This window comes from Euleptes europaea, chromosome 1, assembly GCF_029931775.1.
Source record: "Euleptes europaea isolate rEulEur1 chromosome 1, rEulEur1.hap1, whole genome shotgun sequence".
Classification (NCBI taxonomy): domain Eukaryota; kingdom Metazoa; phylum Chordata; class Lepidosauria; order Squamata; family Sphaerodactylidae; genus Euleptes; species Euleptes europaea.
Genome location: NC_079312.1, coordinates 14,190,062 through 14,208,653, shown reverse-complemented (window position 1 = coordinate 14,208,653; position 18,592 = coordinate 14,190,062). Strand labels below are relative to the sequence as shown.

Genomic DNA, 18,592 nt, shown 5'->3' with positions numbered 1-18,592 from the left:
TGGATGGCCCAGGCTAGCCTGATCTCGTCAGATCTCAGAAGCTAAGCAGGGTCAGCCCTGGTTAGTATTTGGATGGGAGACCACCAAGGAAGGCCAGGGTTGCTGTGCAGAGGAAGGCACTGGCAAACCACCTCTGTTAGTCTCTTGCCATGAAAACCCCCAAAAAGGGGTCGCCATAAGTCAGCTGCGACTTGACGGCACTTTACACACACATATAGTCAAGTGTATCCCAGTGCCCTCCATTGCTGTCTTAGATCCTGTATGCTCTGCAAACCTATGCTGCCAGCAAACCATCTTCCTTGGACCAGTGTGTCTCCTGTCGTGGTTATTGGTTCTGAATAGGGCAAGTGCTGACAGTTTGCTGATTGTGCTGCAGAGTCGACAGGAGCCAGAGAGGAGTTTCCTCCCCAGCCAGCCAGCCAGCCAGCAGAGTGGTGCAGCGGAAGCACTGGGCCCATAACCCAGAGGTCGATGGATCGAAGCCATCCTCTGCTATGTGTAGGCCTCTCCTTTTAGCCTGTGCAGATTTTTGCCACCTGAAGGTCAGATGCGACAGCATTTCACAACGACAAAGCAATCCTTCTCCCTGACCAGGGTCCATGATGACTCCCCAAACCAGGTCTGGGAAGACGACAGTCAGTGAGGACGTACCCCCACCTCCTGTTTTGCTGCCTTCGTTGACCCAGAGGGCAGTGCAGAGAAGCTGACGTTTTAGGGTTGCCAGGTCCACTTCCTCTGGCTCTGAGGGGTGGGGGACGACAACATGGGAGGTTTGTTGTTTTAGAGGCATGACTTGCTTTGGGCGTGACAGGGTCCAGGTTCAAAACCCACACAAGACCATTTTTGCTGTGCCAAGGGGTGAATGTAGGGTTGCCAACTCCAGACTGAAAATTCCTGGGGATTTGGGGGTGGGATTTGGGGAGGGAGTTCAGCAGGGATATGATGCCACAGCCCTCCCTCTAAAACTGCCATTTTCTCCGGGGAAACTGATCTCTGCAGCCTGGAGATCAGATGGAATTCCAGAAGAACTCCAGGCCCCACCTGGAGGTTGGCATGCCTATGGGGATTTGACCTGTACCTTTTTTGGGGGGGGAGGGAGAAATGTCACCCCTTCCTGACCAATGGGTTGGCAAAGCCAAGCCAGGATGAGTTCTGTCCCAGGTGACTTCCCTTCCCCTAACAACCCTCTCTGGAGGTAGGCCTTCGCCTGCACAACCCTCTCTGGAGGTAACTGCACAGAAAGAGTCAGCTTTGAAGGAGGACTCCGCTAGTCCCACCAAACACAGCAGAGCAAGAGGACAGGGAAAGCCTTGTTGAATCCCTGGTGGTCTAGTGGCCAGGATTTGGCGCCATCACTGCCAAGTCTTGGGTTCAATTCCTGGCCAGGGAAGGCTTTTGCCTCATGCGAGGAGCCCTTGGGAAAGGCCAGTCCCTCCTTTGCTTTCTCTGTGGGCTTTTAGCCTACCAGAAGCTGGGGCACCGAGACTACTACTTCACCTCTCTCCCCGGTGGCCTAGTGGTCAGGATTCGGCGCTCTCACCGCTGCAGCCCGGGTTTGATTCCCGGCCAGGGAAGGGGCCTGTGCTTTGTTTTCTTCCTTGCTTGCTTCTGCATGATCTGGCCTCCCCCTTAGAGCATCTGGGAGCGCATCAGTCTTGTAACCTGACAGCCCTGAGTTGGAGCCTGTGCCAAAGCACATCCTGGCATGGGGCACTTGCATAATTTTTGAAAGTGGCCAGAACGCTCCTTCCAGCGAGAGATGGGTGGCAAGGTTGAGAGAGGTTTATTAAATATGATTCTTGCTTCAGGCCTGGGTTCATCTCTCAGATGAGTTCTTGTGACCGATAGTTAGGGTTGCCAACCTCCAGTTACTAGCTGGAGAACTCCTGCTATTACAGCTGATCTCCAGCCGATAGAGATCAGTTCCCCTGGAGAAAATTCTGAGTAGACAATACTGACCTTGATGGAGCAATGGTCTAATGGTATAAGGCAGCTTCATGTGGGCTTATTATCTGGAGAGAGGCCATGGCTCAGTGGCAGAGGATCTCTGTAGTCAGGAAATCAGTTGTAGTTCTGGGGGAGCTTCAGGCCCCACCTGGAGGCTGGCAACCCTAGATGATGACAACCAGGATTCTCCCCCCCCCCCACCAGCCTTAATTTACATATATAATCTTAAGGGTTGCCAGCCTCCAGATACCAGCTGGAGATCTGCTATTACGACTGATCTCCAGCCGACAGAGATCAGTTCCCCTGGAGAAAATGGCCGCTTTGGCAATTGGACTCTATGGCATTGAGTCTTTCCCCTCCCCAAACCCCACCCCCCTCAGGTTCCACCCAAAAAACCTCCCACCAGTTGCCAAGAGGGACCTGGCAACCCTACCTATAGTGGAGAATGTGGCTTGTACCGGGGGGGGGGGGATCCAACCTTCCTCATGGCCAGCCTGGCCGATCAGTTGGCATGGCCTAGCCAGCACAGAGATCCCTGTCTGAGGTCACTTCTCTTCCTCCAACAAATATCTTAAAAGGAAGGCATTTTGCCTTTGTGGCCCCCTCCAGAGGGGTGCTGTCAAAAGGTCCCAAGGAGGTAGGGTTGCCAGGTCCCTCTTTGCTATCGGCGGGAGGTTTTTGGGGTTGGGCCTGAGGGCGGGGTTTGGGGAGGAGAGGGACTTCAATGCCATAGAGTCCGATTGCCAAAGCGGCTATTTTCTCCAAGTGATCTCTTAACGGCTGGAGATCAGTTGTAACAGCAGATCTCCAGCTAGTACCTGGGGGTTGGCAACCCTACGAGGAGGACTTGGCTAGACTTGCGAAGCACACAGCCAGGATAGGGTTACCAACCTCCAGGTGCTAGCTGGAGATCTCCCGCTATTACAACCAGGATTCTCCCCCCACCCCAGCCTTAATTTACATATATAATCTTTAGGGTTGCCAGCCTCCAGATACCAGCTGGAGATCTGCTATTACGACTGATCTCCAGCCGACAGAGATCAGTTCCCCCGGGGAGAAAATGGCCGTTTTGTCAATTGGACTCTATAGCATTGAAGTCCCTCCCCTCTCCAAACCCTGCCCTCAGGCTCCACCCCAAAAATCTCCAGGTATTTCCCAACTCGGAGCTGGCAACCCCACAGGAGGAGCTTGGTAGGGGTTTAATGCTGCCACAGCCTGCATTTGATGTCTGACCAGGGAGGTCTGTTGTCCTGAGGGCTGGCGGCCTGCCTGACCTTTGCTTTCTCTGTGGAGTGTCAGCCTACCGGATCAGAAGCTGGGGCACAGGGGCCACTTCCTCACCTCACTCCCAGGTGGTCTACTCATCAGGATTCGGTGCTCTCACTCCAGGTAGCAACCCTAGAGATGCAGCTCCCACTACACTTGAGTCCAGCCCACCTGACCCGTCTGCCAAAGAGGCAGGCTGGCCTCTGGTTGGTTTAAGGATGGTGGTGGCTGGTATGTAAGGTTGCCAGCTCTGGGTTGGGAAATTCCTGGAGATTTGTGGGCGGAGCTTCAGAAGAGTGGGGATTAGGGAGGGGCCTCAGAGGGGAATAATGCCATAGAGGCCACCCTCCAAAGCAGCCATTTTCTCCAGGGGAACTGTGCAAAAGGGTCCATAGAGAGCCAGAAGCTCGAAAACTTGTCCGTATAACCTACTACAAAGAAGGTGTCACCTTGAAACACAAAATATGGGGGGGGGGAACAAACAACTAAAAATGTAGGCATGAAGTACATGAATTTTCTCTCCCACTGCTGTAACCTCATGGACGTTTTTGTAGCATGGTCCAAAGGTTCTGCTCCAGCATGTTTGTTCGGCCTCCGGAGGGATTTTTCCGATCAAGTGTACTGTGACCTTATATTTAGAATTTCTGCCCCTAGCCACGAGGTTTATCTGTGGTCTCTATGTGTGCGTTCATATAAAATTTGACCTCAGTTTAAAAGTTCTCCCAAGCTTTTATTTAAACAAAACCTGAGTTCTCCCAACCTCAATCCACTTTCTTTTAAGAACATAAAAAAATCTGACTTTTTTCCTATTAACGAGTACATGTATATTTTCCTTCTCAGAAAAAGGGATCATGGACTCTATATAATAATAAAGTTCAGTGCAACGGTCACCTCGTCACCTCTATTTTGAGCGTTTTATAGTAGTTTCTTGGATCCCAGGTAAATTCTCACTTGGTCTGATCTCCAACCGAAAGGATTTCCACAGTCACAGCACACCCTTCCCTCTGTCAAAAACAAAAAAAGATCGACACGATTTGTGTCCCACCAACCTGAATGCAGTAATGTATATCTATTTAGCTTATTAATAGTCCGTCTTTCTCAGTTAGACCTGTGTAGGACCATGGAAAAACAGGGGTGTCTGTCAAACACCTGGCAGGCCACAGTAGACAGCTAATGACTTGCATTCAGCAGGTGGATCGCAAATTGTTCCAGCCCATTCTAGGCCCCCTGCAAAATAAGTTAGAACAGAAAGTGGTTTTCTGCACGTGTGGCGGTCAGACAACATGACTCTCTTCTCTCGCAGAGTCACCTTTGATTCCTGAATAAAACGTTTTTGGTTGTGCTCCGAGCCCTTGTCTTCCTCATCGAAACCTGTCTTGCATTGAACGAGGAGGTTTGCCTGCCGCTAAAATCTGTCCCCCTTCCCCCTCCCAAGCCAACTTAATCACTTGTGTGACTTCTCTCCTGGGCATACCCTGTCAAGACCTTTAGGGGCGGAGGGGCCAAAGGCGGTTCTCCCCCCTTTGGAGCAATGACGCGGTTCCTTCCGCCCGGTGTCGGTTTTTTCACACACAGCAAAGTGCAGTTCCCCAAAACGACGTACCCCACTGCCGGGGTGTTCAAATTGCTTCCCTTCCCGCAGGTTTCCCTCTCATGCTGGACCAGGGAGGCCCTGCGCCGGTAACTTTTCCCGCAGTCTTTGCAAATGTAGGGCCTCTCACCCGTGTGTACCCTTTTGTGCTGGCTGAGGTTGGAGCTGGTGCTGAAGCTTTTCCCACAGTCCACGCATTTGTGGGGTCTCTCCCCCGTGTGGATTTTCACGTGCCTGCGCAGCTGAGATTGGCACGGCCACCTTTTCCCACAGTACGAACATTCGTAGGACTGAGTCTTTGGAGTTGGACCAAGGTCCAAACTCAGATTGAAGCTTTTCCCACACTCAGCCATGGGGACCCTTTCTTGAGAAGGGCTCTCGTTCAAGATTCCGTCGTCTTCCTCCCTGCAGTCAAAGTCTCTCCGCGGCATCTTCCTTGGACGATTTTCCTGGGGTCGTTGGGAGCCCGTCTGACTTCCCGCTGAGCCCGGTGCTCCATCCCCTTTAGGAACATGGAAGAGGATCACACTGGGCTTTTCCAAAGAGATTTCGCTGACTTCAGCATGTCTGGCTCTCTCTGGTGGAAGGTTCTGCCCTTCATTCTCGCTGTCTTGGACAAATGGAGAATCTTTTGTAAGTTTCCCTCCTACCCATTCTGTCACCCTGATGCTGGCTTCCACTTGCTCAGGTTCTTCTGGAGGAAGATTCTCTGCTCCATTCTCAATCATCTGCCCATCGCCTTCTGGAATTAAAACAAAGAATCGTTAGCTGATCTCTTCCACTTCCTTTAAAGACCTCAGGAAAAATGTACAGGAACTATTTCCCTTTAATCCACATATCAATCCTGTGATTTACGTTGGGCTGCATGGGTGTGACCGGCCCAAGGTCACGCAGTAAGTTTTGTTTTTGGATGGGGATTTTTAAAACCTGGGTCTTAACAGTCATCGAATCATAGAGTTGGAAGAGATCACCAGGATCATCTAGTCCAATTCCCTGCACAATGCAGGAAATTCACAACTACCTCCCCCCCACACCCCCAGTGACCCCTACTCCATGGCCAGAAGATGCCCAAGATGCCCTCCCTCTCATGATCTGCCTAAGGTCATAGAATCAGCATTGCTGACAGATGGCCATCTAGCCTCTGCTTAAAAACCTCCAGGGAAGGAGAGCTCACCATCTCCCGAGGAAGCCTGTTCCTCTGACAAACTGCTCTGTTAGAAAATTCTTCCTAATGTCTAGAAGGAAACGCTTTTGATTTAATTTTAACCCGTTGGTTCTGGTCCGACCTTCTAGGGCACAGAAAACAGCTCGGCACCCTCCTCTATGAGACAGCCCTTCAAGTACTTGAAGATGGTTATCCTATCACTTCTTAGTCTTCTCTTCAGGCCAAACATACCCAGCTCCTTCAACCTTTCCTCATAGGACTTGGTCTCCAGACCCCTATCTTTGTTGCCCTCCTCTGGACACGTTCCAGCTTGTCTACGTCCTTCTTAAATTGTGGTGCCCAAAACTGAACACAATACTCTAGGTGAGGTCTAACCAGAGAAGAGTCCAGCATGGTGTAGTGGTTTAGAGTATTGGGCTGGGATGTGGGAAACCCAAGTTCCAATCTCCACTGTTCCAGGGAAGCTCACTGGGTGACCTTGGACCAGTCCTGCACCCTCAGCCACCGCTACCTCACAGGGTAGTTGTGAGGATAAAATGGAGGAAGGTATAATGAGGCTATAAGCTGCTTTATTTATTTACTTCATTTATGCCCCATCTTTCCCTGAAAGTAGTTGTTTACCCCCTATGGATCACCACTGGGGAGAAAAACATGGTTATGTACATAAATAAATTCCTGGCTCTAATCTGACCCTATATCTGCTCCCCCAAATGTATTTATTTATTGAACGTTTATATTCGCCTTTCCTCCTGGTTCATGGTGGCATAATGGCAGAAAGTTTGTAAAGAAGGGTCTCGGTTCTTTCTTCACATCCTGTACAATGAACCGAACAAGAGTTCCATCAGAAAAGGTGTCTGGAAAACTATGGAAATGTAGGGCAGTTCTTATAGTTATTAAAACATTTATACGCTCATTGGTCAAGGTGGCTTTGAATGAAACACTATGAGAGCATAACTGAGCAGGTCTACTCAGAAGTAAGTCCCATTTTATTCAGTGGGGCTTACTCCCAGGAAACTGTTTTTAAGATTGCAGCCTATTACATAAACAAACCTTGATTTCTGCAAAAAAACCCAAAAAAAGTAGGATTAAATAAAAAAATGTAAATGCTCGGGAGACTACCTTACAAGATCTCGACCGCTATTTCGGGTTGCCTAGGCAACCTACAACAGCTTCCCAAAGACCTGGATCATGAAGGGAGGAAGCAAGGACTGGCTGGGATGGGGGGGGGGTAGATTTCTTGCGGGTTCCCCCTCTGGTAAAATAATATATTATCATTGTAGTTTGCATAGTCTGGTCTTTGGAGATCCAGATGTAGTCACTAACAACAATTTGCCACAGTAAAAGTATCTTATCATCTGGGAGGGGGTGAGTATCTCCCAGGTCTGTATGCATAATGGCAAATGGTACATTGTCATCCTAGAAACATAGAACTGGAAGGAACCTCAATGGTCATCCAGTCCAACCCCCTGGACAATGCAGGAAATTCACAGCTATCTCCCGCACTCCCCCAGTGGATGCCCCAAAATGAACACAATACTCAAAGTGAGGTCTAACCAGAGCAGAATAAAATAGGGTGGGGCTGTGGCTCAGTGGTAGAGCATCTGCTTGGCATGCAGAAGGTCCCAGGTAAAATCCCCGGCATCTCCAGTTAAAGGAATCAGGCAAGTAGGTGATGTGAAAGACCTCTGCCTGAGACCCTGGAGAGCCACTGCCGGTCTGAGTAGACAATACTGACTTTGATGGACCAAGGATCTGATTCAGTATAAGGCAGCTTCATGTGCTTATGTGATACCATCACTTTGCATATCTGGACACTATACTTCTGTTGATGCAGCCCAAAATCACATTTGTCTTTTTAGCAACCACATCATACTGCTGACTCATGTTCAGAGTTTGGTCTACTAAGACTCCTAGATCCTTTTTGCATGTACTACTGCCAAGACAAGTCTCCCCCATCCTATAATTATGCATTTGATTTTTCCTACCTAAATGCAGAACTTGACATTTATCTCTGTTGAAATTCATTTTGTTAGTTTTAGCCCAGTTTTCCAGCCCGTCAAGATCATCCTGTATCTTGACTCTCCTCTACTGTATTTGCTACCCCTCCCAATTTAGTATCATCTGCAAATTTAATAAGCATCCCTGAGGCACTCCACTTGTCACTCCTCTCCAAGAGGATGAGGAACCATTAACAAGCACTCTTTGGTGTGATCCATTAACCAGTTACAAATCCATCGAACAGTAATAAGGGTATCCAGAAAAAAACGCCCATGAAAAATGCCCACATGAAAATTGTTCACAGAAAAAAACCCACGGTCATAAATGCGCACAAGAAAAAAGCCCACATGGAAAAAAGCCCACACGGAAAATAGCCCACATTTGAATACTTAATATTATTTATTTTGTTTTTTAAAAATTACAACCATAACAACTTTTACAACCCATAACATTAACAATTACTTAATAAAAAAAAAATAACTAGAGCAGAAAGAACCATATTTTATTATTTCCAAATCATGAAAAACACTATTTGTACTGGTATGATAATACCTGGTAATTATTCATTTTTAATTCTTACATTTCACATTAATTGTATTCACACTTATGTAAAGGTATCTTATTCCTTATTTAACTATATACTTTATTCCTTTACAGTGATTATTTGACATGAAAATAAAGCTATTCACTGTTTTAATATCTCTGCCAGCTGTTGAAAACAAACCCGGAATGAATGGAAACCCCCTGGATTAAATGAGGGACCAACATTAAATAATAAATCGAATAAATAATAATTCAGATATAAATCTTCACTGCAAATTAGCCAATCTCCTTAAGTAAGTAAGTTTATCTTCCACCTGCTCATACTGCTGCACAGAAGTGGCAACCATGTCATGTAGTGCCTCATATCTTCTCTTTTTCACCTCTGTGCGACCTGCTTGTGCATTAGCCAATGTTAATTTGTGGCAAGCCAGGTCCCTCTGCAGTCCATCAAATAGAAACCACACACTGGGATGACTGCAGAGGAACAGGGAATTAAGAGCGTTGTGAAATCCTTCACAACAGTTAGTAGTTTTTGGTGACCGTTCAAGGGCTGCATCATGATGATTCCATATTCTTATAGGAAACTGAGGATCTCTACCTGCTGCACCCTCGATATATGTAGAAAAGAAGGACGTGAGCACCTCATTATAGCTGTCTTCATCTGGAAATGTGGCAGCAAGCTTTTCAAAAACACTTCTTACATCCTCTATTGGGACAAAGGCTAATGCAGCAAGAGACTTCAGTGAAATTTTTATGTTCATATTAGTTTCATATTCAGTCTTCAAGCCAACATTTTTGATTTTCCTAATGAGACTCTGACACAGATGAAAATAACACCCTTTGACCTCAGCGTGTGGAAAGGCAATCCTCGCTGCAGTCATACAAGCCTTATCAAAATCGACTAAAACCTTTTGAGGTGCCAGATTTGGAATCAATAGCTTCATTGTTTGAAACATTCTATTATAGGTGTCTGTGTTCTTTTTTTGGAGTAAAATGTAAATACATGGCGGATATGAATTACCCACCTTACCATGCCACGTGTACAGTTGGTAAAACATATTTGGCACTTTATCAAATGTGCCATCTCCATAGATGGTATCTTTGTTCAATTCGAGCATAAGATCTCTATCACCTAAAACCAGAATTCTGTCTGGATTCTCCACACCTGAATCGTGAAGTATGAGTTGACTATACTTTTCAGGGATGTCAAAATTTATGGTTTTGGGGTTAGGCAAATTACCATTTGTTCTGTGATAGAGAAGACTTCTTGCGAGGGATGATTGTCTGGGCATATGGGCCAATATATCATTATTTAACGCTGAAAACACATTTCCCATCACATTGCGAGGAGTAGCACTTATTGCTCCCATGTCTTGCCTCATTTTGCTTCTGGCAATGTTTGCTGCTGCTTTTTGAGGACAGGAATCATGACAATGCTCTGTTGGTTCTTGAACTATGTTGCCATCTTTTGTTTTTACAATTGAATGGCACTTCATAGAGCGATTCTGTCTGCATCTCCAAGTCACCACTCCATTGATAGTGCGAAAAGCGAGATACTCAAACCCCAAGTAAATCATAACTTTATTGTTCTTCTGGCTTCTTGAAAACTCCACTGTTTGCACTACAAAAAATAAAAAATAAAACTCATAATGTACATTTAAAAGAAACAGCAATAAAATAGTTGTGTAATAATTGTGCAAGTCAGTAGTGTGCCTGTGCAACACAGACTTGGGGCAAGTGCTGAAGTAGGGCTGCCACGTCCCTCTTTGCCACCGGCAGGAGGTTTTTGGGGCAGAGCCTGAGGAGGGCAGGGTTTGGGGAGGGGAATAATGCCACAGAGCCCAATTGCCAAAGCGGCCATTTTCTCCAGGAGAACTGATTTCTGTCACCTGGAGATCAGCTATAATAGCAGGAGATCTCCAGCCACCACCTGGAGTGTACTGACACTTAACTGTACAGAACAGGAGCTTTAATGTAGAAGCAAATCCAAGGGGGGGGGGCAATAGCAGCTGGGATCTGTAAGTCCTTGGCAAGGCCTTGTAGTGCTTGCCAGTCAACAAATAATTCACTGGCTCCAGGCCCTTCTTCCCAGGGCTTGCCTGGCACTGTCCAAATAACACATTCTCTACCTGGACCTTCGGTCCTGCAGCAGGAATCCCTGGAGTTCTCTGTTCCAGTCTTTGATTCCATTTTTCTAGTTTTCCACAGGCCTGTTTCTATTCCTCAACCTGTACCTCCTGCCGGCCTGCTCCAGCCTAGTCCCACAGACTGATTTTCTCCTCCGCCCCTCTGGAAAGAGGAAGTCCAGCAGGGTTGCTGGGAGATTTAGTTTCTTTGAAATTCAATTAGAGTGGTAATTAAAAGGAAAGGTACTCATCATTTTAAACAAATAAGATGTTCTCTTCCAAACATATTGTGAATACGGAAATTTTTCTTCTTTGAGTATTTTTCCGTGTGGGCTTTCTTCCGTGTGGGCTTTCTTCTTGTGTGCATTTATGACCGTGGGGGTTTTTCTGTGCGCAATTGTCATGTGGGATTTTTTCATGTGCGTTTTTTTCCATAGAACCAGTAATAAGATCAAAACCACATTTTACCAACTTGTCAACAAGAATATCATGTGGAGCCTCATCAAAAGCCTTAATGAAGTAATTCCCCTGACCCAACAAAATAGTAACTCTCTTAAAAAAGGAGATAAGGCTAGTCTGACATGACTTAGAATCATAGAGTTGGAAGGGACCACCAGGGCCATCAAGTCCAACCCCCTGCTCAATGCAGGAAATTCACAACTACCTCCCGCCTCCACACCCCTAGTGACCAGAAGATGGCCAGAAGATGACTTGTTCTTGAGGAACTTGTGCTGGCTCTTAGTAATCACAGCCATCCTTTCTAAATGCTCAAGGACTGACTGTTTGATGATTTGTTCTAAAACTTTTCAAGGTATAGATGTCAAGCTGATGGGTCTGTAGTTACCCGGATTCTCCTTTTTCCCCTTCTTGAAGCTGAGGACAACATTTGCCTGCCTCCAATCTTCTGGCACTTCACCTATTCTCCAAGAATTTTCAACAAATAATGGACAGAGGAGCTGAAAGTTCATGCCTGAACAAAATGCCCACAAGCTCAGGAAACCATCCAGTGTCTTTTGCATTTCTTCCAGTTGCCCAGTCTCACCCTACAGACACTTACCAAACACACTGGTACCTTCCTCACCCTCCTGCTTTGCCTCCCGAGAGAGCTGCATCTCCTCGGTATCCGACGGATCCTGCTCTTCCTTGGGTGAATGAACAATCACCTCCTCAAAAGGCTCCAGCTCCTGAAACCGGAGAACAGAGGCAGGGAAATGTCATAACAGGACACGGAAGACAAATGCCTGACCCCTCTGTGTAGCAGAGAAAGCAGTAATTTCATTCAAGATTTCATTCAAGAGTACCTTGCGGGATTCAGAATGAAGATCTCTCCAGTCCGGCACTCTGTTTCCAACAATAGTCTGATGACAGGGCAAAAAGGCCTTTCCCAGATTGTTGGTTCCCAGCAGCGGTACACTGCTCCTGAACATGGAGGTTCCATGTCTTTCCCTGCCACAGGATGCATTATCCCACAGAGACAGTTATGAATCAAGAAATCAGGTAGAGGGGCTGTGGCTCAGTGGTAGACCCATCTGCTTGGCATGTAGAAGGCCCCAGGTTCGATCCCTGGCATCTCCAGTTAAAGGGACCAGGCAAGTAGGTGATGTGAAAGACCTCAGCCTGAGACCCTGGAGAGCTGCTGCCGGTCTGAGCAGATAATACTCACTTTGATAGTCTGATCATCTGATTCAGTATAAGGCAGCTTCATGTGACCATAGAAAGCTGCCTTAGTCTTAGAAGAAGAGTTGGTTTTTATACTCCGATTTTCTCTGCTTTTAAGGAGTCTCAAACCGGCCTACAATTACCTTCCCTTCCTCTCCCCACAACAGACACCTTGTGAGATAGGTGGGATTGAGAGAGTTCGGAGAGGACTGTGACTGGCCCTACGTCACCCAGCTGGCTTCGTGTGGAGGAGTGGGGAAACCAACCCAGCTCACCAGATCAGAGTCCGCCACTCATGTGGAGGAGCAGGGAATCAAACCAGATTAGAGTCCACCACTCTTAACCACTACACCATGAATAGTCAGACTATTAATCCATCTCGCTTGCTGTCATTTTAGGCCAACTGCCAGCAGATGTCCAGGAGATCAGGCCAAGAGGGTGCCAGGGAGTGAACTTGGGGCGCACAAGGCAGATGCCATGCTACTGAGTCACAGCCCCATCCCCATTGACTTCCCAAATGGCAACGCGCTCACCTGCCCTCCTTGTCTCTCTGCCTCCTCCAGCCTTCGCAGGAACGCCTCGGCCAGGGTCACCGCCTGGAGGCAGCTCCTGGGCCCTCCTTCCTGCACCCAGGTCTGCATTTCCCCCGGCAGGATGCTCAGGAACTGTTCCAACACCAGCAGGTCCAGGATCTCCTCCTTGGTGCGTCTCTCCAGCTCCAGCCACTGACAGCAGAGTCCTCGGAGCTGCCGGCAAACATCTCGGGGACCTTCGGCCTCCCAGTAGCAGAAGCGCCTGAAGCGCCGGCAGCTCACCTCCGGGTCTACACCCTCCTCATCCAACCTCTCTTCTTTCACTGTCACGGGGGGATCCGGGCTTTCCAGGGCCTTGCAGGGTCCTCTGTGGAGACCCGAAAGAGTCTCCGTCTCAAGCTGTCCTCTAGGCTGCCGGCTGATATTCGCAGCTCCCCTGAAGAAGGCCTGAAAAGACTTTGTATCCTCCCATGATGGTGGCTGAGGCAACTGTGGGCGCTGCCGTCCCGAGTTAGGGGACTCCACCGTCTTAAGGAACTCCTGCCACTGGGCCTCCCACCGGAGCTGCGGCCCTTCCTCAGGTTCCTGCTTAATTGGCTTTGGAGCCATCTCGTTCAGGACCTCCCTGCCAGTTTCTAGTGGAGGATCAGTAGGGTCTCTAGCCCCTTTTGGGGGTCCATCAGAATCCAGCTTTTCCATCTTTATTTCCATGTGCTCTGTAAACGACAGCACAAACAATATTTTGCCTCTCCTCTTTGAAAGGTAACAGAAGAAGGGCAAGGTACTGATTCCCCCCCCAGGAAAAAGTTAGTCAGATCATCAAGCCAACTGATTAGTACTTTGATCATCAATCTAAATTCCCCACCTCCCTTTTCAGGGTTTCCCTTCTACCAATAAGAAACAAAGATTAGAGGAGGGGGGGATATGGCTCAGTTTGTAGAGCTTCTGCTTGGCATGCAGAAGGTCCCAGGTTCAATCCCTGGCATCTCCAGTTAAAGGGACCAGGCAAGTAGGTGACTTGAAAGACCTCTGCCTGAGACCTTGGAGAGTCGCTGCTGGTCTGAGTAAGCAATACTGACACTGTCCTTCAGTGTTACTCCTCTGAAGATGCCTGCCACAGCTGCTGGCGAAATGTCAGGAAAGAAAATACCAAGACCACGGTCACACAGCCCAGATAACTCACAAGAACCAATACTGACTTTGATGGACCAAGGGTCTGATTCAGTATAAGGCAGCCTCATGTGTTCAAGGTCAAGTGTGGCTGGAAGGGCTATACTGAAAGCTATGAATCTTTTACACCTGCATTTTCCACAATCAAATCTGCTTTTGGTTTACTTTGAAAATTTGGGGAGAAGCTGGGGCTCAACAGCAGAAGCTCCCAGGTTCAATATCTGGTCTCTCCAGTTGAATGATCTCAAGCAGACTGTGTTGGGGAAAACACTCTGGAGAGCCAATGCCAGTCAGCAGTGGCAAGACTGTCCTACTGGTACCATTCATTATTATTCTGTTTGTTTATATTTATTTAACACATTTACTAGCTGCCTTTCTTTCATGCGGAGTTTAAGGTGGCTTACAGCATAGATAAAACACATGAAATAAAATACACTCAAAACATCAGCACCAAGATTTAAAATCACAATTCAGGAGTGTGAATAAACTTAACCAAATGCCACCCTAAACAAAAGGGTCTTCAACTGCCTCCTGTAGATGGAAAGTGAGGGGGCTAGGCACACCTCCCTGGAGAGTTATAGCCCCCCCCCCTTCCTCACTGAGACTCAAGGCCCAGTACAAAATAGGAAAAACAAACCCCTCTCAAATAGCAAAGACACTGAAAAAAACATGCAGCAGCTTTAGGGTTACAGAACTGGACAGGGCTTGTGTGTGTGTGTGGGGGGGGGTATTTAAAGATACATAATGGCCATTTACACATGGGAGTTTTTGTCTTGGATCTGCCTCTCTCTAGACGCATTTTCCCAATCCAAATTCCCAAAACTCAACAACAACCACAAAAACCCATGCAGAGTTTTGAGAACTCGGATGGGAAATCCAAAGCAAAACCTCCAAAGCGTAAATGGCCAACATTGCCCACACTGGGTTGGGAAATTCCTGGAGATTTGGGGGCTGAAGCCCGGAGATAGCAGGGTTCGAGGAGGGGAGGAACCTCAGCAGGGTATAACACCACTGAGTCCCCCTTCCAAAAAAGCCATTTTCTCCAGGGGAACTGATATCTGTAGCCTGGAGAGCAGTTATAATTCCAGCAGATCTCCATCCACCACCTGGAGGCTGGCAACCCTAGAATATCAGCACCCGGGGGGGGTGCTCTTCCAAGCCCTGAGGGGGGAACTGGTGGAAATCTGTGCAACCTTTTGAATGATGTATAAGTGCTCTTTTTGTATTTTTTATGTTATTGTTTTCTTTGTTTTTTATAATTTGTTGTGTTTTTTCTTATTATAAATATAATAAAATTTTATTTAAAAAGATAGAAGTCTGTGCAACCTTACATCTGGAACTGGAAACGATCCAACCAAAACGATCGAAGGCAACGACAAGAGTCCGAGCCGGCAACCTCCTGCTTTCATGTGAGCGTTGAGTGCATTTGCCCGGCGGCGTGTTTGGAAGCTACCTGTGCTTCCATGCCGGAGGAAAGCCATCGGATCCCCCACCCCCAAACAAATCCAGAGCGAACCCTGGGGGTCCCCTCTCTTTTGCAACCCTGCTCTCTCCTCTCTGCAGGGCTGCCCACCTCCCCTCTCGCTCCCTTCCTGGAAAAGCGCCTATTCTTTGCGGGACACTCACCCTCTCTTTGCATTGCGGCGACCAGCCTGAAGTTGCTCCCTGGGTGGGGAAATAAAGCAAAATGATAAGAAATCCAAAAGTCGGGTTCCCATGAAGGATGGAAAGGGGAGGGGACAGGAAGCAGGAAGATGTCCTTTGCTAGTTATTTATTTTTTGCATCTGTTCTCATTTTGAGCTGCTTGGGTCTCTCTAGGAAAGAAGAGCTCAGTGCCTTTAACCCTTTCAGCCACACTTAGGCGACAGAGGGGGGAATTGGCTTCTATGGGGGGAGAACTAGGGTTGCCAGGGCCCCCTTTGCCAGTGGTGCAGGGTTTTTGGAGTGGAGCCTATTCCTCCTTGAATATTAAATATCTGTTATATCTGCTTACTTACCTGCATGAGACGAATACAGAATACAGAAGATTGATGTGTATACTTTGAGAGACATTGCACTTTTGAATTGAACTGTTCCTGGTTACCACCATCCTTGAGATGGTTCTGTATGTTTGTGCATGGTATATTTGTATGTGTGGTTCACTTTGTGTATTTATGAGTGCGTATTATATTAGACACAGTAGCATATAAACAGTCTTTGCACCTATATGTGTTTTTCGCTCCTGTACTGACTTCCTAATCTCCCGATACTAGTACAGTGGTGTCTATTTTCTCCCCCACTACCTGGAGGTTGGCAACCCTAGGGAGAACAGGCAGGAAAAGGACAAGGCCTGTGTAAGATAACAGCAGTTATTGAAACTATCCAAGGCTGACCGATGTTGTTTTTTCCAGGGTGGAATAACTAATTGTGCATCAAGAGGAAAAAATAGATGGCCAGTTGCTTGGAGGCACAGAAAGGGCATCAAGCTAGGCAGAGTAGATTAAAGAGTAGCAGTTCTCTTACAAAGGGATTTCAAAGCGAGATTAGAAAGAGACTGCTGAATTACAACTAACAATAAAGCTCAAGAGAATGCATTCTTCTGGACTTAATAGAGATCTGAGATTCCTGTCTCAGTACCAATGCTAATTTCTCCACGCTTACTACCCCTCGGCATATCGTATCTAATCCAATCATGCTAATGCCATTTACTTGTTTTTGACATTTACATTGCTATTGTGTGTCTAATTCACTCCTCTCTACTTAAGGATAGATGGCCTCGCAATCTAGCTGTATCTGCAGAAGTGAGCTGCGGCTCACGAAAGCTCATACCCTGCCAGAAATTTTGTTACTTTAAGGTGCTGCCGGACTCTTGCTCTTTCCTACAGTATATCATCATGTTTACAATCTAATTATTCATAATATATACACGCACACTTATAATTAGTCTTTATAATCTTGCTTTATCACATAAGGTTTGCCAACTCTGGGGTGGGGGAATTCCTGGAGATTTGAGTGTGGAGCCTGGGGAGGGCAGAGTTCAGGGAGAGGAGAGACCTCAGCTGAGTTACGCCATAGAGCCCCGCCCTCCAAAGCCGCCATTTCCTCCAGGGGAACTGGTCTCTGTAGTCTGGAGATGAGTTGTAATAGCAGAAGATCTCCAGCTCTCACCTGGAGGTTGGCAACCCTAGCTAATAATTACTAATTATAATCTCATTTCTTTGCCTTTTACACTTGTGCCCTGCTTGCCTTCCAAGGAGCTCAAGCTGGCATACATTAATCTCCCCTTTTTGTCTCACAACAATCTGATAAGGTAGGTTAGACTGAGAGAAAGAGAAGAGCTACTGACTTGCCCACAGTCACTCACTAAGTTGCATATCACTGTGGATCAAACCGGACATGACATGGGAGATCCATCATCAGGATCTTTCTTTCTCAGTAGCTCACAGGGTTGCTTTGAAGCTTAGGGCAATACCACTAAAGGGGGGGGGGAGTTGTGTAAATCATTGTGAAGTGCAGCGTATACACACTTAGGTTATCAACTGCCCCTGTTCCACTACATGGATTGCCACTCTGGCATGGGAAACTTGGAGATTTGGGGGAAAGGGCCTGGGGAGGGTGATTTGGGGAGGAGAGGGAGCTCAGCAGGGATGCCTCCAAAGCAGATGCTCTACTATCAAGCCACAACACCTTCCTTTGTCAGCCTGCCCTGCTCCACAGGGTTGTTGTGAAGCTAAAATGGAAGAGTAGAGATTGATAGGAAAAGTTGAGGGCAGCAGGAAAAGAGGAAGACTCAACAAGAGATGGATTGACTCAATAAAGGAAGCCACAGCCTTCAATTTGCAAGATCTGAGCAAGGCTGTCAAAGATAGGACATTTTGGAGGACTTTCATTCATAGGGTCGCCATGAGTCGGAAGCGACTTGACGGCACTTAACACACACACACACACACAGAGATTTATGTGTGCAACTAGGGTTGCCAGGACCCTCTTCGCCACCAGTGGGAGGTTTTTGGGGCGGAGCCTGAGGAGGGCAGGGTTTGGGGAGGGACTTCAACGCCATAGAGTCCAATAGCCAAAGCGGCCATTTTCTCCAGGTGAACTGATCTCAATCGGCTGGAGATCAGTTGTAACAGCAGGAGATCTCCAGCTAGTGCCCGGAGGTTGGCAACCCTATGCGCAACCGTTTAAGGAACAATGGGATCAAAACGTCCGAAACAGCGAGAAGATATGTGCGTGTGGTACTAAGCATTATAATTACAAGCAGGCGGGCAGTCCTCTTCACCAGATGAATTTCTGCCTGTCCTGTGGCAGTCAAAAGGCACAGAGCTGCTGCTGGGGGTGGGTGTCAGCAACCTGATGAACACAGATTCGCTGAGCAGAGACAGGTCCTGAGCGCTCTCGAACTCGATGCTTTGCAAGGCGGTCCACGTCCACGGGCTGAGTTAAGAGGATGCCCAGGGCGGCCCTGAGCTCAGGCAAAGGGAAGGGAACCGTGATGGCTGGAGGGCTTCCGGAATGCTGCAGGCCCCGTTACTATGGGCAACCGTGACAACAGAATGCCAGGTGCCAAGGTGATGGCAGGGAAAGGTGGGGAATCCCGGGGTCCAAAATGAA

The 18,592-nt window shown here is 47.6% G+C and overlaps 1 protein-coding gene across 1 annotated transcript; it reads right to left on the bottom strand.

The window, feature by feature from the left end:
• Positions 1–4,616: 4,616 nt before the first annotated feature.
• LOC130493191 (zinc finger protein with KRAB and SCAN domains 1-like) lies at positions 4,617–15,637 on the bottom strand. The gene is made up of 4 exons (XM_056866892.1): positions 15,625–15,637; positions 12,823–13,544; positions 11,694–11,820; positions 4,617–5,546 (listed from the first exon to the last, which is right to left on the bottom strand). The coding sequence occupies exons 1-4, from the start codon at positions 15,635–15,637 to the stop codon at positions 4,654–4,656; spliced, it is 1,755 nt and encodes a 584-aa protein (XP_056722870.1). The 3' UTR covers positions 4,617–4,653.
• Between the last annotated feature and the right edge of the window lie 2,955 nt (positions 15,638–18,592).